Raw genomic sequence first — 27,760 nt, 5'->3', positions numbered from 1 at the left:
TTAGTTAATTATTTTTCGGTGCATATTGTGTTCTGTGATTTAAATGAAAACAAAATAAACGGTATTGCTCAATTTACTTGTGTTTGCCAACCTCTTATTGGATGTTAAAAAAAACATTAAATGGGTCTCATGGAAGAACAACCAAGAAAATTTGACATTTAAGGCTCCCTTAGCTAAAAAGGTTCCCGATCCCTGGTATATGTATGTGTATCGTTTGTTTATGCAGATTCTGTAGGCTTGCCACCGAGAACTTCGATCTCTGTAAGTGTGTCGCAAGTGACAAATGGTTGCGGAACACTGGACGAGGGCTTCAGCAAACTTACACAGACATAACTATGAAATATATCGCGTTCATTGTAATTGTATTCAATCGATAGAACAACGCCAGTATAGGTAAGTTACATTTTTAGACGACATAAATAATATTAAAACCGGTAAATACCTTATTTAACCCGGGCAACGCCTGGTAAAAGTATAGTACCATATGTAAGAGGTGGGAATATCTCCGCTGACATTAGATTTAAAAAGGTCCTACAGATGGCTTTTATTACAAGAACGACCGTCTTGTTCACGCTGACGGTCCAAACCAAAACATTTACGGCTAGACATTTGTTGGAAGCAATGCTAAGCTTTTACTTTGAATGTTTGTTTTTTTAAATGAAACAAATTTTACTTAAAATTAAACGTCTTCATAGGACTTTAGGGATTCTCTAAAACTTCATGCAATTAAGGCACCGCAAACACCGCAAACACCACATAATCTAAAATAAATAATAATAAAAAAAACCCTGGTGCAACTATCCTGCTAAGTATTTACGTCTTCTACCAGACGGTCCCACTCAACGTTCATGAAGAAAGGGTGTGACATCAGGTCATCCAGGCCCCTAACTCCATACCCCAACCTTTGAGTGGGGTGAAAGGTAAGAAGACCAGACAAAAGTGATTTTGCTTCATCCGACACAAACACGGGAAACTGGATATTGGTGTGAGTTGTTATTCCGCATGGATGACAGTCCAACAGAGGCTAAACAAAAAGTAACAAGTCAGGAAGGATTTAATAAGACAACAAAGTTACGTCATAGAAAAACCGGAAATAATAGCAATATGAAAACTATAAACGATAGGCCGTCACAAGCAGAAGAAAATTTATGGAAAAACCTATATATTACAATAAGAAAAAATAAGACATATTTATTGTTTTATCTTAAAGTATTTACTGCTTGTAACCTTTCTGATGTAAACTATGAAATAATTACAGCATTTATATTTTTCTAATGTAAACTATGAAATAAATATAGCATTTATTTTCTTTAACCACGCATTTTTAAATTATTTTGTATAATATTTTATTTCATTAATTAAATGCTTTCAGTCTTCTTGCGAAACTAATTTTGGTTAGCAAAACAATAATTAACGCAGTTTGAAGAGCAGTAACTTTAGCTCGGAACCATGACAGAGAAAATCATTAAATAAACGCAGAAAACATCTCTCAAATACTGCTAGCTTAAAAAAGTGTCGCTGAGGAATATTAACGTTTATATGTAAGAAAACTTTCACTTTAGTTCTGATTTGTATTTTGTTAAATGTAGAGTGCAAATAAAGCTTAAACTGGTGACCGTTTAAAAGTGAAAATTACCACATTTTAGAGTGTTGCGAAGCGCATATTGCTTAGTCTCTTTTTTGTAGAAAGAGAGTATTTCTTGTTTTTTTCTTCTTTTATTTCTTTCTATTCGAGAGTATTGCGAGGCCTCTCGCTTTAGACGGAGAAATGTGCGCAACTCAGTTTCGCCTCTCTCTCTTGTTACGGAACATATGTCGACCGAAGGAATAACGAAGCCAATATATTATTAATCGTAATAAACACAATTTTGTTTTTGGAGCTACGTTACGTTTGCTTTTAAACGCAATAGTGTTATACAAAATTACATGTCTTGTTGTTATTGTTATGCATGTCATGTTTCATCTGATGTTAGGGCAACGTACGTGATGTTTTTTATGCCTTAGGGCAGCTGGCTGGTTCATGTCTAAGCTTGGTAGATCTTTTCAATCTTCACTATGAATGGCCATAAAGTATGTGCTTGTGTAAAGTTATGTTGAAGAGAATTAACTATTCGTCTCTGAGTTGTAATTAAAAATGTGCTTTTTAACAATTTCGATGTTTTTAAGCCTGATTGTGTTCACACCATTTCCATTGATTGCATTAATTTTAATTAATTTCTACTTAAACTATTAAATTTCGTTAGTAAATTTATCCCTAGAGAGGGCAGGGCGCCACAAGGCAGAGGAAAAAGACTGCAATATGAATTATTGCGATTGGTGTCCAACATTTCTTTAGTCAAACTAAATTATTTTTTGTTTCACTGAGATCATTAGCATTGGATGCCCTATCGCTACCTTGTTTTTTCTGTTTGTTTTTTAAAACTGTAACTCATAAATCATACCAAACAAATCTTTACGAGTCATTGGACAGGGCAAATAATACAGGCTTTAGTTACAATAAAAATACCTTTCCAACAAGAAGTTCGAACAACATAGCTCCTAGACTCCACCAATCACATGCCTCTGTTTTCTTGGAAGAAACACTGTTGAGCTCAGGTGCAGCGTAATTTGGATTATTGCTGGTATGAGATGATTGGGGGTCAACCTGCTTCCACTTGCTGAAGTATGTTAGTCGGATATGTCCTGTTGAGGGATTACAAAAGTAAAAATACAAGGTTCTAATAAATCTACAGTATACACATGCCTTGTTATTTCATTAATCTCAGCACAGTGTTTTTTTGTATAATCAAAGCGTTATGGAGTATGCCCCTAATTTGTCCATTATGTTTGAAAAGTGTTTGTGACCCCCGCACCATCATAAAATGATCCATACCTTTTATCGACAAATACCAGGTTTCATGATAAGAAAATTCTATTATTACCAATGTTAAGTTAGTAAGTAAATAGCTAACAGGAGACCAAAACGTTATAAATATAAATTAAACTATATTCAATATAATGGACAAAATGCATTATAGTAGTTAGTGTTAGAGAATCAGTTTCAATTAAAATAAAGTAGAAATTTAGTCAAAATAGTCTTCTAATTATACTGCAATCCTTCAAAAAGCAATTTCAGAAAAGCAGCAACATGCTTTTTTTAACTTTTTTATTTTTATTTTTTTAACACCAAGCTATTCTACTATACTTCACAAAATGTACTTCCTAACCATCTTTTTAATATTGTGTCCCATTTTTTTTAAATATTTAATTGATTTTAGTATATATATGTAAAGTATTTTCAAAGTTTAAGAAATAAAGGATTTCTAAACTTTAAAAATGGACTACGGGGTAGTACTATTGTAAAATAAAAATATTTTATTTGACAATTGTAAATGAATGTGGACACTTTCAAACCATTTTCAGCAAAATAAATTTCTCTTTAAATACTGTTTAAAATAGTCTGACTTATTAAAATTTTTTAACTGTATGTACAATAAATGATTGTCACTGCTGATTTTCAGAGCGAAATTTTTTTATTAAAAAAAGCAAATCTTAGAACTCACCATCATTTGTTAAAAGAACATTGTCTGGCGTAAGGTTTCTGCACAAGATACCAACAGAATGTAACGTACCAATTGCAATTACCATCTCAGCACCCCACTGTGAAATAACTTTTTCTGGGATTCTATAAAGATAATTGAAATGGTTTACTAAACACAACAAACCCAGTGGTTATATGGAAACATACCTTAGTTGTGATCTTGTGGCAGTGTCCATTCTGCGAAACAAAGAAAAACACACTTTGTCACCTACTATTTTGGAAAGATCATTTTCTGAATTTTCTTTTTTGGTAGAAAATGTTAATCCTGCAGCAGGTACTGGTACTGGAGCTGCAACTTTTTCAACAGTAGAAATAGATCTAGTCCTTGGACTTTTAAAAATTAATGCTGGATTAGCAGTGGAAATTCCATGCTCGTTAATCATTCTATTCACAACTATTTGAGTACCAGAAGCTGTAGCTTCCATATTGTTAACTTCAAGCTCCTCAGCATCAGTACTACTGTGAAGCGACACTGCTGGTGAAACATCACTTGCTTGAGGTTGCTCTGAAGTGTCATGAATGGTGGATCTCGGAGTTGGAGTTAAATGAATATTATCACTTTTAAGGGCAAGTGCGTTTAAATCCTGTTCGCTTAATAAATCAGGAACAAAGCAATCATCTGAAACAAGCTCCATTTTTGCAGTTTGCACTGTGTTAGCATTTTCATTTGTGGGTTCATATTGCACTTCACCATCAGCATCACTTAATGTACTCACACTATCTATTGTGAACATATGATTATGCGTGGATTTGGACACATCCTGGACATCAAAAGATGTTACAGTTTCACCAGCAATGTTCGTATTTAAGACAGGTAGATCATCATTTTCAGAAAATGACCAACTGTTTCTTAGTTTGGGATGTTCTTTGTTTGCAATGGTCATGTCGTCTTCTATTTGACTAGAAACCCTAATGTTGTTGTTTTGTCTTTCAGAAGAAACATTATTTGATGCGTAATCATGACAATCATCAGGTACATCACATGCATTTAATATCACTGAAGAATCTTCATGGTGCTGGTCTATGTCATTATCGTTAGTTGTTGTTGCCTTTTCAGTGAAGAAACATAGTTGATCCCACAACTTTCCACCTGGAAGAATGTATTTTTTTCAATATTTTAAGGAATATTATTAGTAGAACCACAAAGGTAATAAAATTACAACTTTAGTTAAAAACAAAACACTGCAGGTATTCCAAATTGTTATGAATTTGGATGTTCAAAGTAAAATTCCAAGGTATTCTAGTCTAGAATAACAGGCTTACTAGAATTCCAAAACTAGAACATTGCATCATAGAAAATGTATAATTATTTATTTAAACATCATATTGAAGGTGAGGAATAATAATGATTGATAATATACCCTTTAATGGATTAATTGCAAAACAGTTTGAATAACTATATTGTAAAAAACAATTTAAAATGGTTAACATTCTAAACATTTGCCATCAAAAGCAGTTGTTTAAATTGTAGTGCTTAAATAATCAGCAAACAAACAATACATGAAACATGAATGAAAGACCAGCTTGTTTCCCAAACTTTTTTTGCCTTTACTCCTACCAGTGATGTATAATAAGGTGAAGGTTATCAGTTGGTCACACATAAAAAACATTGGTTTTGAATACCTTTGAATTCAGAGACTTAAATATCCAATATTCTACTGAAAACATCCCATAGTTATGGCATAATAATTTTTAGTCAAAACATTGCAAAAATACAAGAAAAATAAATCGAAGCGACAATACAAATAAAATTAAATATACAAATTAGCAAAACAAAATGTGTACAGTATTCAAATTTAATCTGTACAATTACACAAAATGACATATTCTGCAAACGAAAAAAGAAAGGTACTTTTAACTTTGAATTCAGTTTACTACATCTTTACGTGGTAAGACTACAAAAGAGCTGATCTATAACTACTCTTTATTGCAGTTCTAAATCTTTAGAAAGAGTAGAATTTGTGTTTTTTAGGATCATCAAAAAAAATTCCTGTATTTTTCTATATTTCTAAAATGTACTTGATACCAAACTATAAATTGAATTGGAGAAAAAAGTACAATATCAAAAAAGTGCAAATGATATACAAAAACCAACATGATTTTTAAACTTGGCCCAGAAAATATTGAAGCGCATCTAAAATTAGGCTTTAACAAACATATTGTTATTGTAGTATCATAAATATGAGGTATTAATTTAGTCCACTAGATTTTTTGTTACCCTCACTATGATTTTAAATATAAGAATGAGACCATTCAATTTCCACACGTATTTTGCAGCCAATTAAAATATAGATGAAGTCATTATAACATGTTAGACATGATATTTTTCTCTGGGCTTTTGGCACCTTTCTATAGATCTATCCATAAAAATTAGTTGATTTTTTACAGTATTTACTGGCTTATTGGTTCAGTATTGTGAATTTCATTAACATGCTAGTAGTACTGTATTTTGGATGCATATTATAGTAATTGTTGTATGGAATATTTTATTAAAGCCAAATACTGTGCATAACATTGTTACGTTTTTATTTTAAATAATTTCATAATATTACCACCTGCTGCGTGTTCCAGAACAAGGTAAATAAAGTTGTCTGTGATGTAAAATCGGTGAAGTTGTACCATATAAGGAACGTTGGTTGGTATTATTGCCTTACGCAATCTGTTCCTTTTCACACTTGATTTTTGAAGAATCTAGAAAAAAACAATTTAAATAAATAAAGAGTTCAACAAACTTTATTTCTTTGAAGTTACATAGAAAGATTTTTGTTTCTAAAATGCTGACTATCTAAATTATTAAATAGGAACATAGATAATAATACAAGGCATAGGATGTGAAAGTAAGTGTAGGGAATTTTAGTACCCCTGATTCACACAATGCACTTAGCTTGTTCAAATTGGTTGTCATTTGTTACATGTTGTTGAATTTATTTTCTCACATTTTTCACAACCAAATACAATAAGGCCTTCTATGTTTTTAGAGCATGCAAAATTTGTTTTCGTTTTTCATACAGTTGCAAAAGTTTTACAGAAACATTTAAATAACCCCTTAATTTTTTTTTTCTCTTTTAAAAATTTAACATTTAAATAACCCCTTAAAAATCACAAAACAGGATCAGATTACCCTAAAGTTTGAATCCTAACAATCAGATATTCTACTTTGAACATCTCTAATGCTAATATTTAAAAATAAAACAGGACAAAACTCAGACAGTTTCACAACAACCTTAGGCTATTTAAAACAGTTACCCAAGGCCTTCTAAATGAGTGACAAACTTTTTATTTTTAGATTAATTTTATGGTTTTGAATCTTGTAGATGCAATTGCCAGGGTAAAGGGGTCAGCCCATTGGGTAGTTTCATATGGTGGCATAACCACATGTTATTTATATTATATATTTATTAATTTACCATAAAAGGGATTTTAATATTATACAAGGTGAAACAATTATATAGAGTCTTAGTTGCAACAAGTGAGGGATATAAAGAACATATTAATAGAAAAGTTCTGTATTATAATAAAATTGTTGGTTCTTTTACACTTTTAAATTCATTTTTTGAAAGTTGGGAACGAGGAGAGAATAAAATATAAGGGGAAAAATTAGATAAGTATAATAGTATTTTTTACACAAGGGGAAAAGTTTTTGACTGGGTCAGCTAATAGGAGAGGTATTTTAAGATTTTTTTTGGGTGGATATAGGAGATTAAAATCATTTATTTTTTATTGAAGGGGAGGGACAAAACATGAACACATTAGTTAAAATATTGAATATTTGTTTGACCTTAGGAGATTTGATTTTTTGCGGCAAATCAATGTAAAAAAATATACTATTGGTGAATAAAGGAGGTTTTGGGGTAACTGTGCGATTGGGGTTGTTTTAGATATGATGTAGGGTGGTATGAAGATTATAACAAACACATATTTTAAAGCAGTGCATCACATTAATCAACAAAGAATAAGGCAATAATTTATTGAAGCAGAGCAATTTGACAACAGGGTGGCAGCAACAGCCTGTGCATTGAGCAACTCCACCTAAGTTAAAAAAAAGTCCCCAGAATAGTTTTATCTGGGCTACGTATGGACAAAATAATGCCCACATGAGTTTTACATGCTACAGTACATACAAACAAACAAGTCCTCAAATGAGACCTATTCTAGCTACGTAAAAATCTAAATGAGTTTTATTGAAGCTACGTAAGAACAAAACACTGCCCAAAAACTTTCCCAAATTATTTTTTTAGGAGCTCTGTTCGATTGAAAAAAACCAAATGGACTAAAAAGTGCTCCAATGAGTTATGTTAGCTATGTGCGAATACAAAGTCCCCCAAATTACTTTTTATTTGAGCTAGAGTTTTATCTAAGTTACTGTAAAAAGGTTGAATACTACTGCTGTCTGGTTTGTGTATATTAAGTGCAGTTTTAAAGTAAGTTTTATATTTCACAGTTTACAAAGATATCCTAGATTGTTTCATGCACTTTAGAAACATTAATTCGGTATTTTTGAAAGGCACAATTTTTTTAGTTTTATTTTATCCTTACAGTAAAAGTTTTGTTACGTCGTAATATGTGCAAAATTTTATTGTTGAAAGTTGGAACATATACACATCAAGTTTTATTTGGTGTGTTACAACTTCAATCTATATATTCTTTTAAATTATGCTATGAAACACCAATGTAAACCATATACTTATTTTTAACGTGTCTAAAACTCACCTTAATAGCATAGGTACTGTGGTCTGTTAAGTCAAGCACCAACAGAACAGTCCCAGTTACACCCAACACCTTGTAACCAATTAAATCTAATGATGTGTGTCGAGGACTTGTGATTAGAACTTGCTCATCCTTCAGCTTACTAATCCTGTTGTTTTCTAGAAAACCCTCTAGTGGTTCATTTGAAGAGCTTCTCTCTCTAACTTCCTCAGTATCATCAAACGAGTGTTTTACAACAGGCTCATTACTCTGTAAGTAAGTAAAACAACATTAAAACTTGTAATAAATAGGGCAATTCTTTATAAACTTAAAATTGGAAATTTTTAAGCTATAAAAAATTTGTTTTTAATAAAATTAGTAATACATTGATTTGAACAATGTATTATTGTATTAAGTATAATCATTATTGACTTGGCATTGTCTGTCACCACCGTGGAAAATACAAACCAAGTGTTTTCTTCGGGTTTATGTAAAACTCTTGAAAATAGTTTATATTTTGAGTATTTCAAAAAGACAAACAGGTATAAAAATGCCACAGACAAACAAGACTCCAGTTGTTTTACAAAATTGTTGAGTAAACAGATTAGTTGAAATACAATGTCAAAATAATTGCAAAAAAAAAAATAACAAAGACCTAGCATATTTTCAAAATAGGAAATGGGATAATTTAAAATGACCTACTAAACAAGAACAGCAAATACTTCTCAATACATTTGTTCAAATCAGAGATACACAACTCTCTAAATGTTGTTTTTAATGTGTCTGCTATTCGAATACATATTTCTAAAAGGGCAAATCAGCATGTTTATTTCCACGCAAGGATGGACAAATGGAAGTTGTGCTCAACACTAACTAACCTTTAGAAATTCTCATGCCCACAAGTAAACCACTAATTTACCAATATTCTGACCTGTTGTTCAATACAACTTACAGACCATGGTCATTACAAAAGTCCTACACAAAGTAATAAAAATTTACTTGTTTAATAACAAGTCTGGTGTTGCTGTTATACCATAAACACACAAGGGATCCCATTTTTAGACAGTCGTTAAGCAATTTGCTCTGAAAAACTAGAATTGTCTCCTACAACTACATGAAGGAAGCACATCATACTCTGATTTGAAAATAAAAAGCGATAAACATGGACAATTAAAGAGAGCAATCTTGCCAAGTGATCTGGCATGTTGTGAGTAGTTTTTTATTCACCTTAATCAGTGGCGTATACAGGGTGGGTTTGGGTGTCCGGACCCACCCCCCTTTTCGTTGGTAATCGTTTTTTGTTCGTTTTTGTCAGGGTTTTAAACACCGTCCGAAGCGGCAATATTTTTAATGTAATAATGTTATGCGTCTTAAGTCAATGCGAAACCAAAATCAAACTCAAAACGCTATTTTTCGTTTCTTGTTTGGTCAACCGTAAAAGCAGAATACTTTTTTCTTTTGCCTTTGGTTATTCGTTCAGGTTGGCCATCAGCAAGTGTGTGTTCCACAATTAACAACAATAAATCAACCGGTCTCCGTTTTTGTCTTGCTTAAAACGTTGAGTAAGGCGATGCTTATGGTGCTTGGTGTCCGTGCTTTTTCGATATTCGTGTAAGACGTGCTTTTATTTTAGCTGACTTGGCAGTTGGCAAACAGCACAGCTCGACGTAGATGTTGCGTTAATCGCATAACACCCAGGAAAACAACAATCTTTGTTTAGCATTGTAGGTGGCGAGAGACGTGCATGTAATTTAGCGTAATCCCGTACATGTTTCTATCATGTGTAATGTGTTTGGTCAATTTCGTTTGTGTTCAGAAAATAACAACCAATTTTTGCTTTAGGCACTAGCCAGTTGGCAACTAAGTGTCAATCAGCACTTGTCCGGTGCAAATAAAACCACATTGGCGAGTGTTGAGTCCAAAATCCCAATCCTGAAGTCAAACCATTAAAAAAATCTAAGTAGGACAACAAGTATGCAAGATTCCTAACTACAAGTTACTGAAGCATAATTGGTAACACAATGAAGAAACTGTTGTGAGTTCTTTCTTCAACTCATACTCAATCATGAAGAAAGAAAAGCAACACTTTCAAAAACAATTTTGTAAACACCAATGATTAGATTTTGTTTTTTTGCATAAGGGTGCAAGGGTTAAGGATGATGTTTTTACAACGAGTAAAATATTAAGTCTTTAATGGTATATTAAGTAATTTTTTTTTAATCAAACAATACTATAATCTGTTCTCAATATCACATTACCTGCCATAGAGTGGTATTGTTCACCATATTCTTCATAAACTTTTCATGAATTTTTTCAGCTTTTTGTAAGTATTTAGTAGTTTTTCTTCTCACAGCTTGTATGCGAATTTCATTGGTATCACCTATAAAAAGATATTAAAATAATTACCTATTTTTTACTTTGATGTATTTTTATAATACCTAAATTATGTATGTGTATGTAAACCAATGTCTGCCCCATTCTAAATTCATTCTGATTTGTAATAATGGCATACTTTTCAAAGGATTACTGCAGTAGCCTCAAATATACTAATTAAAAGCGTTTATTGGATTATCTTGCAAGAGAATATATATATATTTACATATTTAATTGTTTTACTGTAGATTTTTATCAATGCTGTTGGTCAACCTCTGACATTTTCTTTTCGAGTACAGGTGATACCATATGACACCAGGAATTTTTTTTTAAGACAAAGGTATATTAATTTTGATGCTTTTGATTGGTTTGTCCAACAGGTACATGTCATAGTTACATTAAGTGTTTCCTCTGTGTTAGTCACTTGAGCACATTGGTTTTACATATTGTGTTTTCATATGGCACAAAGTAAATGTAAAACTGGTTACCCTAGCAAAAACAAGTCAGTAATAGTACACCAAAAGTTATTATGAACATTATATACAGTTATATACCAGCAGTAAGTAGAAAGGGAGAGATTATGTTGTACATATTGTGTATAATGTTTAGTTGTTAAAAATGGTATAAAGCCTGCGACCTCATTTGGTAAAAAAACAATTAGATTACGGCAAATCCGTTGTTTGAACATCAATGCGGGCTACTTTTCCTAGCCTTGTCTTGCCTTGCTTACACAGCAGAAATTTGACCAATTAACCTTTACATAAAACAATATAGCTGCCGGGAAAAGTAAGGGTAACTCCCAAAAAATACTTCTAGAACACTAGACCCATAATACATGTTATCAATGTTAAAATACTGCCCTGACTCTTCAAACTGCTTATTCTTTTGTTATTTGAAGGTCGCATAGTAGAACAACTGAAGACTATAAATTATAAGTCAAATGACATAATTAAAGCTGACAACTCTTAGTTGTTAAGTGATACATGTTAATTAACACATTAAACATCTAAATCGACCAATTGTCATGAGACAAATCTCATAGTTCTTATTATCATTAAGTTATATTACAAAGAGATAAATAGGGTTTACAATAACGCATTTCCACTTGCTAAATGTTTTGTTCGGTTGCCTAACAAAATATTTGATAATGCAATGTTTTGCATGTGGTTACGGCTCCAGTTAGAGCTCGCCAATTTAGTTGCAAAATTCTGGAGCTGTCGTTAAAAGAAGATTTTATTTCTGTTCAAAATTTGCATCCTTTGCTGCGTGTTCAATCTGACATTTAATATACAATTTCTAAACAATCTTTTTTACTAGCGCCAGTAATTATCTGCCGGCAAAATAAACCACTTATTCTGGTATCTTGTTGTTGCTTTTGTGTTACTTTCTTTCTATGGAATGGCTATATACATGCTATGCTATTATATTTCATAGCGGTATTTTTCCCCAATTGATTATAAATAAATGAAAACATTAAAAAAACATTGGAACTCATGCAGTTGCGCCTTACTGGACAACTAGCGTTAAGCAACAAGCCCAATAAACAAGCCGTGGAAAGGCCTAACACTAAGCTTCTGACATTCTGGGCAATGCAGCAAAATGCAATTGAGGAATGCTTGTTTCTGGCATCTGCGGTAAGTTTTTTAGGTGGTGCCCAAAGAGATCAGGGTTTTCATTTCTATAGGTATTATTTTGTCACAGTAGATATGCAACTAGGCAAAACAAAGCAACTGGTGTGACTGGCTAACTAGTTACTAGGCTATTTATTCTGCACCGATCAACAAAAATATATTATTGATATTCAACTTCCCGAAATGCTGTTCTACATCTACTAGTGCTCTCAGCCTTGATGGCCATTAAGTCCAAGAGCCATCATCACCTAAGTGGGCCTGAACACAATTTTTCGATGTGCATCAATATAGTTGCATCTATCAAACTGTTCTTACTATTCATTGGTGTTATCTGTTATGATATAGTTATATTGGTAATAGCTAATAAATAACAGTGCATTTGAGTAACATAAGTCATTAGCAAGAATAAAGTTAAATGCCAAAACTAGGGTTAGTTCGGATATCAATAATTTTTACTATCCGGATAACGGATATATCCGTATCTTTGGAATTTATCTAACCGGTTCACCGGATAATAACTGCTAAGTGAGACAATCGATTTCACGAGGTTTGCATGAAAAATGGCTTGTAAAATCATTGCACAGTTTTATTGGAGACCCACGTACACGCGCAGTACGAGCGAATACGAGAAAAATCAGGCAAAAAGCTACCAGACTTTACCTTGCCATGAGAATGCAGTCTTCTATTAAAAGAATCATTCATTATGCTTTCTTTGTGATGTGATAGTAAATTTCACTTGTGCAGTTTACGAGCACCGTAGTTGAATGTATAAGACATTAGAAGTGTGAACAAAGGTTTAATTGCGCTCAGCGGGTAAAACGCAATTAGCAACGATACTCTTTTAGCCGGTTAACCGGCAGAATTATATCCGGATATCAGATAGAAAAAAAACTGCGGTTAATCGGTTAACCGGTTAACCGATATCCGGATAATCTAACCCTAGCCAAAACCTCCATCAATAACCAATTTTATGTTTACCATTTTTGCCCACATATTCTACATCTAGTGTGTCCATAAAACACTATTCCGAAGTATGACCAGAAGGGGTAGCCCATCTAATTCCTCACAAAGTTACAAAACTTCACATTATGTCCGCTTTATGGAGGGGGTCCAGCGGTGAACCCACTGGTGAGCAGTCATGTGCAACAATGCGTGCAAGTTATCCCTTGTCTTATTTCGCCATTGGTTCCCGACCCCAATACCATGTTACAGCAACAGAATATTTAATCAACGGCTTAATACATTGGGTTATATTGCAATAAATCTAAAAGTACTTGATAAACTCGAAAAAAAATGATTAGATTCAGTAAGATAAACATACACTGTACTCCCTGTAGCAAGATATTGACAGCTGATTTGTATTTGATTACAGCCTTCTCATGGTCTTGGATACTTTCTGCATTATGAGCTTCAGAAATTAGCTGCGCAGCTTCAACCAAATAAGACCCTCTATAAAAGCCATAAGTAAGTAACTGTGCAAAATATAACACATAAGATTAATAAGGAATTTCTGTTTGGTCATACCCGTTTAAACGCATATATATATAAATATATAGAGCAGATGGAAAAAAATTAATATCAGAGAACTTTTATATCTAGAAAGTTGCATAAAATGTATTTGCATCCAGCCTAAAAATAAATTGTACATAGCGAAAATTGGGAAATTAAAAGAAATATATTTTGTTGTAACACATATGTAGCTAAGATAGAAAATTGACATTTTTATTTCACAATTTTGATTTGCAAATCAGTGAAAACTTTTACAAACATATCAAGAGAAAAAATCACAGGCATTAACAAATTTAATTTAATATAAACCTAATTGTTTTATCTTCAGTAATTTTTTAATGTTTAACATTATACAACTGAAGATGATACAAGCTCGTATCGCAACGTCTTAATCAAGATGCTGTTGATTTACTCGACCTTTTTGGCTTTGCATTTTATTATCAAGCTATATATATATAAGTATCATTATTCCTGTTAAACTTAACTAAAATATTACATAGATTTTTTATTAAGTTGTACCTTGACTCATCCTCCATTTCATCCCGAAAAAATCTTTTTAAATCTAATAAGCTTCCCTTAATTTCACTGTTAGGTTCACCCAGTCTTTGTGTTTGGCAATTAGGGCTTTCAACTGAAAGTTTTTCCACAGTCTCATCACAAGTGTGTTCTATGATCTGATTTAGGTAAGCTCTAGCTTTTGACGATCTTCTATGTTCATCTCTGGTAGTACCAAAACACTCGGTAAAGTTTATGGTATTATCGTTAGTTCTGTTTTCTAAACTAGGCAATGTGGATTCATTTTTGTTGTCTGATGTTGTTTTACCAGCAGGAGGATGAAGAATACTGCTGCAGTTACTGCTTGGAATGGCCAAGTCATCTTTTTGCATCAAATTTGTTTTATGGTGATAAGAATCCTCTTGAGGTGATTTTATGCCACTGGTGGAAACTAATTGGTCATTAGCTAATTCACTTTCAGTCAAATTCATTTGCAAGTCATTATTATTTGATACTATTGCATTGGAGTCACAATGCTGAACAACTGTTGGTATATTGAAGTTTGTGTTGTTTTGTTGTACTTCATGATCAGTTGGAATTGAACCCCTTACAATGGCAAGCCAATCATTCCTTATAGACTCTTCGCTTCTTTCTGTCAAACAAAGAAAAGTTAAAATAGATATCTTTAGAAAATAGTTAAATATATTTAAAAACTAGATGGGGTTGCAGTTGTTATAAATTTGTTAGGGGTTATTTTTCAGGGCCTTACTTTCAAGGGTCATTTGTCTAAGTAATTGGGATATTATAAAGAGGGATTTTTAAACATAGTTTGTTTCAGTCTTACCAACCCTGGCCCCTAAAATATATACCCCAAAACTTTTCCTTGACCAGTTTCTGCAAGCAAAAACAGATATAGGCCGAAAATTTTCCAAAAACTGTACCTCCCTTGAAAATATTTTTTCCAGCACCCGCCGAATAATCACCATTCAAATTGTTTTCACCAACCACACTCAGAAAAGAAACCTAAGCCCAGCAATCCCACCTCACAAAAAATGCCCCCAGCCCCAAAAATAAAGGTATCAATAGGCGCTGCTCTTTGGAAGAGGGCTTGAAGCCGGGAAGTTCCTAAATCACTTTTGAGTGGTGCGAGCAAATTTGGGTGGTGAAAGCGGCACCACTTGATTTAGGCAATTCCAGAGTATTGCTTTAAAAGAAACAAGGCGGTGGCATTGGGCGGCGGTAGCAGCAGCAGCAGTTTTACCTGAAGCGCGCATGTCATGTTACAGTGGGCCTGAGTGCCATGCTGGAATGTTCAACAACCAAATTTCGCACTACATGATGCCAGTCACTTAGTTGTTTGAAGAGAATATGACTGAATCTCGTATTGGAGATATTTCTACCACTAGATAGGAGTAGATAGCTACAAACAACTGAAACAATGATATCACACTATTTTAGGTTTTTTGTCCACCAATCAAAGGCTCCTAGGGGGGAGGTCAGACCCTAAACCTATAAATCACACCTACATACCACTCTCTGTCATGCCTAAAAATGAAAAATTTCTATATATGATGTATACTTATTGTATAAAGCTCCGGACTAATCAATTTTTTTTTAATTTTTTTATCAAAATTTGCTTTTAACGTTAGGAAGTTTAGTTACTTTAAGTTTTTAACCTACTTTTTTGTTTAATTTACCATTTAAAGTAGAGTATGCCGGATCTCAAATCAAGTCAGAAATTCATATATTAATTTAGTATCTGAGTGGCACCAGTATCACCTCAATTAGAGATGATACTGATACACCCTGTTTGCATTAGTATCAGTTTGAATCTGAAAAATATCTGACATCCCTCATCACAAGCAGGTCGTTAGGAGGCACACTTCAATTTGATATCAATGTAGATCAAATACAACAAAATATAAGAAAACCAAAACAAAAAAGGGGCTGTTGTCTGTTGTAAATGGTCCTAATGTGGACTTTTTTTTGTACCTTTATCAGGGTAAAAATAAAAAACAGATTTAGTGAGATATTTTGTTTTAAATTAAATAATTTTTTTTTGATTGGAAGGGTAGACACATCAGTTAACCCTTTTGTTGCAAAAAAAGTTAAGCAGCGTAATTAGCTAAAACCTTCGTTTTACCCCACTCGACTATATCTAATCAAATATAATGTTTACCTATCACACTAGTCTACAGTAAATTATGAAATCTTATATAATTATGTTTGAGCAATATTAATAAACATACCTGTTGTATCATTTAAACAAGGGTCAAACAAATGGAGATCATCATTGTTTAATCTTGTTTGGTCTGCTCTGCCTTGAATATCATCTAAACAATAAAACAATTAAAAAAAAAATGAGTATAGTCACTTGGGGTCAAAAAAATTTTTGCTAAAGTTGGGGTAAAAAAAACAATGTCATCACACCTAAAGTATATATAATTTTTTTTTAATTTCTTTTTCAGGTAAAAAATACATTCTTGGCCAAACCAATAAGCCCTCAACCATTTTAATTTTTTTTTCTCTGAGTAAGTTATGCTAGTTTAAAACAACAGTTAAATTCGTATCAAAAAATACCTTACTTTCCTAGCTGTTTTAGTTTTTTAGATATATTTTTTTTTACCCCGATTGAATCTATAGGAACGGGGTAAAAAAACAGTGTTTTTTATTACCCCAATGTAATTTTTTTTACCCCATAATTTTATTTTGTAATTTTTAGGTTTAAAAAGTAAACTAAATATGCCTAGCCAATATGTTCCAATACCAAAGCTACGAGGCTTATTTGTAGACCATGAGCTAAAACACTAAGGTAGACAACTAACAGACATGTACTTTGGGTAAAATAACCTGACTTTTTAGTTTTATTCAGAAAATTTAAAGCTATACACCAAAATGAATTAATACCAGGTATTAATTTTATTCTGATACCGATACCCGATATTTTCAACAAAGTGTATCGCGATCCAAATCAATACCACATGAAGGTAATATTATGCTCAAACAGGCAAAATAGATTAAATTGAAACTTCTAGGGGTTTCTCTTCAGGTTAATTGATCAAAATTTGCCTTAACAGTAGAAAAGTAATTAGCTTAAGATGTTAAACTTCTAAAGTTAGGCAGACAAGTTAGCTAAAACTGTTTTTTTTTTACCCCGCTTGACTATATTCACTTGCCTTTATTATGAAGCCTGCTTTTCATAGGTTCAAGAGGTGATTCCTTTAGCTTGACAAGCTCACTATTTGCTGCAAGTCTTTGGCTATTCTATAAAAATAAATGAACAAATAAATAGTTTACAAATTTTGTTTTTCCTAATACTACAATAAACTTAGCCATATGGACAAAAAAGTGTTACACTTTTATAGAGCAAGAAAACTTCCCTATATAAATACAATACTATAAAAACAAGAATATAGCATTATTGATAGGATTTTTAAATATTATATACCTTAAAGAATTCCACAAAGCAGTGGCTGGAGTAGAGGGATAAATGTTGTGTGGCAAAGTCTAACAATTGTTGACTACAATCTACTCTTTCTTGTATAGTAGTGCTGTCAAATCGACCTAAACATGTAAGTAAGTGTCTGCTTACTTAATATTTTCCAGAAGCCAACTCTTTTCAATGTGTTAGAAATGATTAAATTAAGAGTATTAATTTAGTGGGGAAGTTAAAAACAGCAATTAAAAAGCATGGACATTTTGGTAATCATTGGAAGCTAGTTCTATAACATTGTAAAATAAGGAAGCAAAGTTAAGCAAAACAATACCAAAAGTTGAAGAAGCTAGTCTAAAGTTAGGAAAAGCAAGCCTAAAGTATTAGGAAACAACATTATGCTAAGGTTGCAATTACAACACTACAACTAATATTATAATGACATTGGAATCTAACTTAGAGGCTTGCAATTATAGGAAACTTTGATCAAATGATTCAGAAAGGGCAAGAAAAAAGTGTCAAAACAAAGTGTTCTTGAGTTAAAGGATAAGAGTTTGAATTGGATACAAATCCAATTTGGATTCAAATCTTAGGTTCCAATATTCAACTTTGAACATCCTTACCATTGACCTATGTGTCAAACGACATAACATAGACAAAAGTGAAACCCTAAGCTATTGTCCAAATAAACAATATTTCAATCACAAACTTCAATCCATCCCATGGTTAAAAATTAATGAATTTCATGTTTGGTGAGAACAAAAAACTACAACTTTTAATTTACATAATTCTTCCAATGCCTAACCAATTTTAACAAATTCTAGAGTATTTTAATTAAGTTAGGACCTGTATAGTGTGTAAGTGTGGCACATAAAACAAAACAAAGATGATATAAAGCAGTGGTTCTCAACCTTTTTTAACTTACTGTCCGGTAAAATTTAAAAACAAATTTGGCGGTCCGGTGGACCTTCAAAAATCAAAATTAACCCAACATTTAATTACGACAAAAGTATGCAACTTGAAAGCAAAGAATGGAAACTTTAATTAAATGAGCAATTTGCTGTAGTCTTTTTGATATCCTATGTCAGTGTTTCTTAAACTGGTGAATGGTTAACCCCTGGGTGAACAAAATTTTTGCAGGGGTGAACCAATCAAAAGGGGTGAATAAGGGTGAACTGTCAGAAATGTATGATAGCTCTGCAGTAAATCTATTACTGAACTAGTGTTTTTTGGTCTTTTTTTTACTTATTGTAATAGTGAAGTTGGTTTGCATTGAGTGTACAAAAATTTGGTGACTGTGTTTTGTGCTTTTGTAGCTTTACATTTCTGGACTCGAGAAATTGTAGATTTGCAATGGTAAAACTTAGCTTAAGTAAACCTTAACAAAAATTAAAACAACCTAGATAATTTTGTGCGGTTATATATAGCCGAGATAGTTTTATCATATCATTAGACAAGGGTTAATGAAATCTGGCGATCAATGCTAGGGGAGAACAAAACTAAAAAAGTTTAAGAAGCACTGTCATACGTGTTATAGCCTACTTGGTTCTATTGAAATTCTTTACATACAAAAAGTTTAGGACTTTTAAAACAAGTTGTAGCGTATTTAAACAGTTGGGCAAAACACTTGCAGCATTGTGACATATTAGATAAAGTCCAAAGTAGGCCATTAACTCTATGTTACGTCACAATGCTGCAAATTACGGAATTGGCGAAGTTTTAAATTTGATGGACAAGCAGCCTTCAACATTGTGCATTTTGCCATTGAGAATTAAAATTGTAATATATTTGGCGGACCGGCACCAGTCCGCGGACCGGTGGTTGAGAACCACTGATATAAAGTATAACATTTCAAACATGCTTCAGCTGCCCGACATGTCATCTAGTATTGCACTTACCAAATACCTTGGGTTTTACAAATGTTGGAAACTTTCGAGGCAAATATAAATCTTTGTGGATTTGAAATAGATGCTGATGCAAGGTTTTAAATTCAGTGTATCTCTTCCAAATTATACTCTGTATGTAAGAATAAAATGCATACAATATTTAAGTTGCATGTGAATTAAGTCTTCAGTATATATAAACTTTGTTACCAGGCATTATACTAATTAAAATAGCTTTTCCGCTAAATAGTTTTGTTGTCTAACTTTTCAACATCTTATACCGGTTCAGGTTGAATGACACAAAAATACATAATAAACTTTTTTCTTTTTTGTGTGTGTTTTTTACCTTTATTAATAAAACATAAATTCTATGTATTATATACACAAAATTTGTACACCATACAGGCAAATTTAGGGTAAGTAATTTTCTTTTTGAAATATATATTTCAGCATGTACTCTTCCAACCAGACTTGAAATATATCAGTCAAAATTTGGTGGCCCATCATTTAAGATGTGCTATCATAAACTTTCTAATTTAATTGTTTTTTTGTATGGCTAAGCATCTTTTAAAAATATACTATGAAAAAAACACAGATACTTAAACTGAGCAAATAACCAAATATAAACTGTTGCTACCAGACATAGTAATATTAATCAAATACAGTTCCTCTGATAAATTGTAATTGTTAACCAACGTTTCGGCAACCTATCCCAATCGCCTTCTTAAGGGTGAATGACACCGAAAGCTGTGGAAAACAATCAGCAAATAACCAGTTCAACTAGAAATCGCATTAAATGTTTACCCCACCATATAGTGCATTGCATGAGACTTTAAGACAATTCATAGCACATGGGTTTTGCGAATTTATTGTTGTAGTTGACCAAGCAGGCAGCATTTTAAAATCAAGAAATAATAAGCTTTAAGCTGTTAATGTTTGTCGCCAATTAACAAATGCCTGTCAATAGATCAGGTGACAACCAGTGTTCCCAGATTGAAGAAAGTACTAAGAAAAATCTCAACCCAGCACCTGCTACAACAAGCCATTTAAAAACCTTGAATAAATTAAAATACTGGTGACCCTTAAGTAGGGATGTTCAAAGTAGAATCCCAAGGTATTCTAGAATAATAGGTTTCGAATCTAGAATAACGAATCCAGAATAGTGAATCCTAGTATATTTTTTTTTAATTATTTAACCTAGATTTTATTTGGGGAAGAGATTAATCTTAATCTATCCTACAGGGCCCACAATCACAGCAATAAATCGCCCAAACAATTTGCTAACGTGTGTACATAATCATAAAAAAACAACTCCCATATGTTTCACATTCTTAACAACTGTCATTTGAAGCAGTTGTGTAAACTGTAATATGTCAACTGTCCAGGTTGTTGCCAAAACTTATATATTTGCCAATAGTGAGTACAATGCAACACTGCACACAGAAGTTTTAAGCAATTCGGTCATGTTTTTTTCAAGCATTGTTGGGTCTTAGAGCTTATTTTTTTACTAACGTGGTATGTTATGCAGTCAAATAATGTACTGCAAAAAATACAAAGTTACTATTGACTTAACGAATTCTTGACAATTACACTGTGCATAACTACATAACCTCGCTGAATTTTAGCCTAAAGTTGACCTTAAGTAACCCTATAGCGCATTTTGTAGACGGCCAGCACGTTTTACAACGTAATGTTACTTTTGAACTTAACGCCTTTAGGGAAATTGCGAACTCCACACCAGACATTACACGTTGATCGCTCGCCCAATAACGCTTGATTGACACTTAATTATTAGACAAACGTTATCGCAAGACGCGATAATTGGTCGCCCGAAAAAAACGCTGACACTGCACTACCAGGTTGCATTTAAAGCCATCACTGTAAATTGGTCGCTGCAGAGAGAGGCCAACTTACCACATGCGTTGGGGCAATTAGGCGCAACAATCCGCGGTAAAACATTAAATTATATCGGTTCCAATTACCCGAAATAAACAGCAGAATTGGATTCAATATTCTACTTTGAACATCCCTACCCTTAAGTCAAAAAGTAGTAAAAATTTCAGTAATTCGGACACTTTTATAATTGTAAAGGTAATGGCAAACTTTTGATCTCTGAGGGAGTATAGTCTTTCAGGATAGCTTTTTGGCCTATGTTAGCATTTATTTTTGTACACCTAAAAAAGCACACAATTTATAAAGTTTATTTCGTGTGCAATTCCAATAATAGTAAATTTAGTTATTTTAAACAAACACTGTTAAAAATTTAAGAAATTGGGACAATTTTATATCACAATGTTACTAAAGGTTAAATTTACACTTATTTGGTCATATTTTAATTTCTTTAATTATTAAATCAATGTTAATTTTTTTACAATACAGATACCCAAAGCTTAATATGCAGTGAATGAATCTTTTTTGTTTATTATTAATGTATGAAAATGCCAAAAATTACCTCGCTTATATACTCCAATGGACCTGTTTTCATAAACTCCTGGAAAAAAAAAACAATAACTTGGTTAGTTACAATATATTTGACACTCCAGATGATTGGACATAATATATCAGTTAAAAGTTTGTGCATTTATTTCAAGTTTAAGTTTAATGGTTTTTGAGTAAAACCGAACAGGTGACATTAACAGCATAACATCTTCTATTTAAAACAAAAGAAGAGGATTAGAAATCAAGTTGAGAGGCAAATCAGCATGTTTGAATCATGATTTTTTTTTTTTTCAAGATTTTTTAAGGTATGTAAAATTGCTAACATCAAATTTTTATGTAAATTATTGTCGGACCTTATGCAGTAGGCTAAACAAGTTACAATAGGCTAAACAAGTCACTCAGTAAATATTGCTCATGGAGTATATTGACAGTTAAATATCAGAACATACTATAATGTCATGTGATTCAAGCTGCTAGAACAAAGTCCAATAAAATAGATTGACATCGACTAGAACAAATGGCGAATGACCAATTTTTTTTGCTCACATTGGGTGCTGATCACACCTCAGTGGACACTGGACACATATTAAGACGTCATACTAGGCAACGCAGTGTGGTAATATTAGGAAATATTACTTGGTAATGCTACATGGCTTCCCTTTTAATGAACAAGCTAAATTTAGGAAGGGGTGATTATATAAAACAGATATCTTTGATTGATATCTCGTCTTGGCTTGGGGGCCAAGAAAGTGTTTTCCACAAAGAAGAATTTTATGCAAAATTTACAAGTGAATTTTCATGTATTTTATTCTTTGTTAAACTTGACTGTAATGAATAATTTAACAAAAATATACATTTCACAAAAAAAACTTGTGTTTGTTTTCACACCTATATTTTTTAAATGTCGAAAATATGTAGGAAATTGATTTTGTTGTGCTATTTTGAAAAAAGCAACAGAATTGCGAACCATATTGTTTAGTGAAAAAAAAGCAGTGCTATTGTCAAGCTTCTTGCTTAATAGAGAGCAGTGTGAGCAACGTTGTTCTGTCTGGCTTTTTACGACGACATGCTGGCGAACATTTATTACAAGAGATAATGAAGTCATAATTAGGAAACAACCTAATTCAGAAACAGTTAAAAGTGCCGTTGTTACAGCAACCCAGATATTAATGCAGACAGCGAACTTAAGAAGGACTACGGTAAACTACAAGCACACCTTTCTCCACATGCAATTTAAAACAAAGAAATTTTTCCCGGGTGCTATTTTAACATGCTAGGTTTAAGGGATTATGAATTGCATCACTAAACACCTGGTAGTAGAATATGCTAATATAGAGTATGTCTGCCGTAACTATATCTACAAAAAAAAGGAGACTTGGAAACGCGCATGACATTCACAGTTATACCACTTTCCATCAGAGTTTGCTTTAAAAAAGCATTTATTACACCAACACGAATATCACTGCAGAAAGCGAACAGTGAGGAACATTAACAGCGCCTAACACAACATTTGTAGCAACAAAAAAAAACTAATAGACAAAGGCGACAGAGAAAAAAGGCCCAGTTAAAAACAAAAAACGGAGGACACCGTTTGCAATTGATTTCGGTTTCCTATTAGCTTAAGAAGCATTCTTCCATATGTCGTGTTTCAAACAGTATGTTTGTTTGCCAATTTTTAGGTTTCAGTTAACAAAAGGTAGGGGGAAAGATAAAGGTCAAGGTAGTGCAATGTGAATAAGATTTCGATTAACGAACAAAATGTCAATTGTTTACAAACACGCAAACAGGAAATGATTTAGCGCTCAGTGCTTTATACAAGAAGTAGGGGCGGATCCTTCAAAGACAAAACGTCAAATAAAAATTACATTTAAAACAGAAGATAAATTGGCTTTCCTAGTGTGAAAACTTTTAAAATCATAAAAACAGATAAATACCTTAATAACAATTTTATACAGTGTGTATCCATTGGAGTGTCGCTTGGTTTCCAAAACATGGTAACTTTTATTGCATTTGTTTCTATTACTATGGGTATTCATGTCCCAGCAGCATCAACACATCTATCAACCAATCATATTTTATATAATGTAAAAAAGAACGAATAAAAGAAATATACCAGAAAAATGAGAATCATTTTCAATATAAATAGCAATTGCTCGACCTGGACTGTGTGGTCTTTAGATTATAACTTTCCAAAAAAAGTACATTTTTCTAAATTTCCTAGGTTCCAGAACCCTCTTTTCAAATAAAATTCAACTTTCATGCCACTGTAACAAAGTTCTCCACCCTTTATGAAAAAACTACTTTTATCAAAGGTATTTTTCGCTATAAAGCCACTGAAACCCATTCATTCTACGGGAGGTGCACACCCTATATCATTTTAAGCAATTGGTGTTTACACCTAAATTAGTTTTTGGGAAAAAGTTAAATTGTAGTAGGATTCTAAACTTGTTTTTAGCACCTGGTAATTTGTATCATGTTTTGTTGTTCTTGGTGTAACTTTAATTGCAGTTTAGAGTGTTAAATTTAGATAACAATTTTTGGCGCGTGTCTAGAATCCTACAACAACAAACATAATTTGGGTTAGGGTGTTGGTTAGCATTTAGGTAGGTTAAGCACTATCATTAAATATAATACTCGACCAACCCTCAGCCAAACACTAATGGAGGGTAACATTAATTTACGGAATGATGAATGGTCGGAATGGTTGGAACACACGCAGTATTATTATTAAATATAACAAATTAATAACACTTGACCCACCTTCACCCAAATGCTAACCCCCACCCTAACTCAAATATTGTGCGTTGGTTTAATAATTGTTTTAACGGGGTAACACTTAAATTAGTGAGCGTTTTGACCATTCATTATTCCCTAAATTAGTATTACCCCTAACGGACACCCTTAACACAATTATTGTGCGTTGCTTTAATAATTGTTTCAACGCTGTGGTATTATCGTAGACCAGCGCTTCCCCCAAACAAAATATAGAATATACATAAGTTATAAAATGTTTTATGATTCCATCTTCTGGCTATTATGATGCGAAACCAAATATTCTAGAATCCTATGGGATTCTACTTTGAACCTCCTATTTCTTAACTCTTGTACATGCCGTTTGAAACTGGAATGTCGCGCTTGTTATACACCTTATTAACAAGCAGAAACAACACCCAAGCTTCCTTTGTTTGTTTTTGTGTTTAAATCGATAAAAAAACTCAGAATACATCTGACCTTCAAATTCTAGAAAACTCGACTCATAAAGGTAATTGGACTGGACTTTCGTCGCTTCTTTCGGCGCTTTTTAATCTCGTCCATTCTTTTTCATTATGTTACATTCTGCGTGTAAATATTATTGGATTAGAAATTGATGATGGAAACCCGAAATCGCATTTCAATCAGCGAAATCGACTACCATCTTGTTATGCTCATTAAGATTAAAAATTTGCATAAAATACTTTTTGGGAATTCCCCTGTTATGATATCTCTCAAATATTTTTCATTACACAAGGAAAAAAACGCTTTAAGTTTTAATATGGTTTTGTTCATATAGGCAAAATCCGTTTATTCCAAAGAATAATACCAAACTTTTCAAAATAATTTCAATCGCTTTGTGTTATTAATGCCGGGAGTATCAATGGCACATCTTAATGTTCAATGACAAAATGGCTCCGATAACAGTTCTAAAGTCTGGGGAGATTTATAACACTTGGTTTGTCAAGACTATTGTCATTCCAGATAAATCAGCGCGTAACTGTGCCCTGATACGTTCAACACATTTTACCCTTGTTTAAAATGAATCGAGTCACCCGATCCGTCAGAAATCAGTGCAGTTCTAAGCAAAAAGGTCTACGACAATCAGTGCATTCAAAGGATCAAAAAGTCCGACTTTTAGACTTTGAGTTCTTGGACAATGCACTAATTTGCATTAACAAATGTGCATAAGAAGATTAAGTTTAACAATACTTGACCCAATCAAACCCAAACGCTAACCAGCGCCCTAACCCAAATAATGTGCGATAATTTAATAATTATAACGCTTCAGGCCCCAATACCTCAATTTGTGACGTAATAATCTTAAATACAATGGACGAGAAACCATCCGAGTTTGGGCTTTTTTCCCCAGCATTTAAAGAATTATTAAAATAACGCACATTATTTGGGTTAGGATTCGGGTTAGCGTTAGGGTTTAGGTGGGTCAAGTGTTATTAATCCTATCTCACATTTTTTGTTATCTTTTCTGAACTTTTAATGAATATTTTTAATTTATCTTCGCCGGGAGTTTACCTAAAGGTCCAAATCAGTGCATTGCCAGGACCTCAAGGTCTAAAAGTCTAGACTTTTCTGCCATTGGATGCCCTGATTGTCGTAGACCTTTTTGCTTAGAAATGCACTGATTTCTAACGGATCGGGTGACTCGATTCATTTTAAACAAGGGTAAAATGTGTTGAACGTATCAGGGCACAGTTACGCGCTGATTTATCTGGAATGACAGGATTTAACACTAAAAGAGACAGTCAGAATTTCTTGAGGGTTGTCCACGGCACGTCCTTCTAAAAATACTTCAGCTCAGGGGTCTTAAATCGGGGTACTTCGAGAAGAACCGGGGTAACCTACATTATTAAAAGTTTATTTAAAAATAAAAAAAGTTTACACTTAATTTTCGCCCCAATTTCACTTTTTCATTTTTGAACCGAAAACAGCAGACTTATGAACTCTTTTTTGTTTTGTTACGTCATCTTTAAAAATTTCCTGCCTTCCCTGGTTCACGCAAAGTCAAAAACAAATTGGGGCCTGCGGTAAGACAAACTTTAAAAAACACTGCTCCATCTACTGTAGGCTTATATTGCAGTCATAACCAGGACCCTGTGGCGGCCCACTTTTCGAAGGCACCGCGCCCCATTATTTGGGTGGCAACCCGGGGTTTAGAAAACACTGCTCTTAAAAGAAAATTGGGCAGATATTCTCAACGGAAGGCCTGTCAACTAGCCCCAGAAATACAAAGTGACTCTGAGGTAGCCTAACTGTTGTGCATACAGTTGATCGAAGCTGGTTCTAAAATGGCAAATCCTGGTAGTGATTTTTATATTTTGCCTTCCAGTATAACGAATTGACAACTAGTCCGTGTATAATTACACAATATTAGGCTAAATATAGCGATTTAAAAATCACAACAACTTGACTAAAAAAAATTTCTGTAGAAATAATCAACCATAACTAGCAAACTGCTCAGCAAATTAACTGATAACGGCCTAGGCCTATACTAACTACACAACATTTAAAACAGGGTAGTTTAAGGTTGACATCATCGCGGGCCACAATATTTCTTGCATATTCTTCGCGGGCCCCATAAAGTGCTACATGCGTACCAGGGGCGGAACAATGATTTTCGTTTGGTCGGGGCATGAAATGTTTAAAGAAGACACCACAGAGCATCGTCAAAAAGTAACGTCGAAAGACATGTTAGACTTCGTAAACTTGCTGCTCTTGTCGAACTTGTGCGCAAATGAAATCGAGTGATAATGACACTGGCAAAATCATCCAAAATGGTGCGTGCTACGAAACTGCGTATTTGACAAAACTTTTAATTCAGAAGACCGCATTTTATAACCGTAGAATGTTCTTCAACTAGACCAGTTTTGCTGAAATTGCATCATGGAAAGGGTCGCGGCGTTAGCCTTTAGCCACAGTGAAAATCTGTAAAACAAACTTTTTCAGAAGCGCGATATATTTT

At 33.2% G+C, this 27,760-nt stretch overlaps 1 protein-coding gene across 1 annotated transcript; it reads right to left on the bottom strand.

Annotated features, from left to right (window-relative positions):
* Nucleotides 1-345: 345 nt before the first annotated feature.
* Nucleotides 346-24,088, bottom strand: LOC146140649 (ribosomal protein S6 kinase delta-1-like). The gene is made up of 15 exons (XM_083391534.1): nt 23,964-24,088; nt 22,043-22,081; nt 19,606-19,723; nt 17,723-17,838; nt 17,451-17,538; nt 16,524-16,607; nt 14,299-14,926; nt 13,592-13,719; nt 10,525-10,646; nt 8,291-8,536; nt 6,136-6,271; nt 3,728-4,670; nt 3,543-3,664; nt 2,507-2,682; nt 346-1,024 (listed from the first exon to the last, which is right to left on the bottom strand). The coding sequence occupies exons 1-15, from the start codon at nt 24,063-24,065 to the stop codon at nt 806-808; spliced, it is 3,267 nt and encodes a 1,088-aa protein (XP_083247660.1). The 5' UTR covers nt 24,066-24,088; the 3' UTR covers nt 346-805.
* Nucleotides 24,089-27,760: the final 3,672 nt, after the last annotated feature.

Source organism: Ascidiella aspersa, chromosome 6 (assembly GCF_963924565.1).
Source record: "Ascidiella aspersa chromosome 6, kaAscAspe10.2, whole genome shotgun sequence".
Lineage (NCBI taxonomy): Eukaryota > Metazoa > Chordata > Ascidiacea > Phlebobranchia > Ascidiidae > Ascidiella > Ascidiella aspersa.
This window is presented reverse-complemented; position numbering and strand designations above follow the sequence as displayed.

Coding starts and splice junctions, on each gene's coding strand:
- LOC146140649 (XM_083391534.1), bottom strand. CDS start 24,065: ATGAATACCCATAGTAATAGAAACAAATGCAATAAAAGTTACCATGTT. Junction 6,272..8,290: donor ACAGTACCTATGCTATTAAG/GTGAGTTTTAGA, acceptor GTTTTTTTCTAG/ATTCTTCAAAAATCAAGTGT. Junction 2,683..3,542: donor TGTTCTTTTAACAAATGATG/GTGAGTTCTAAG, acceptor ATCCCTCAACAG/GACATATCCGACTAACATAC.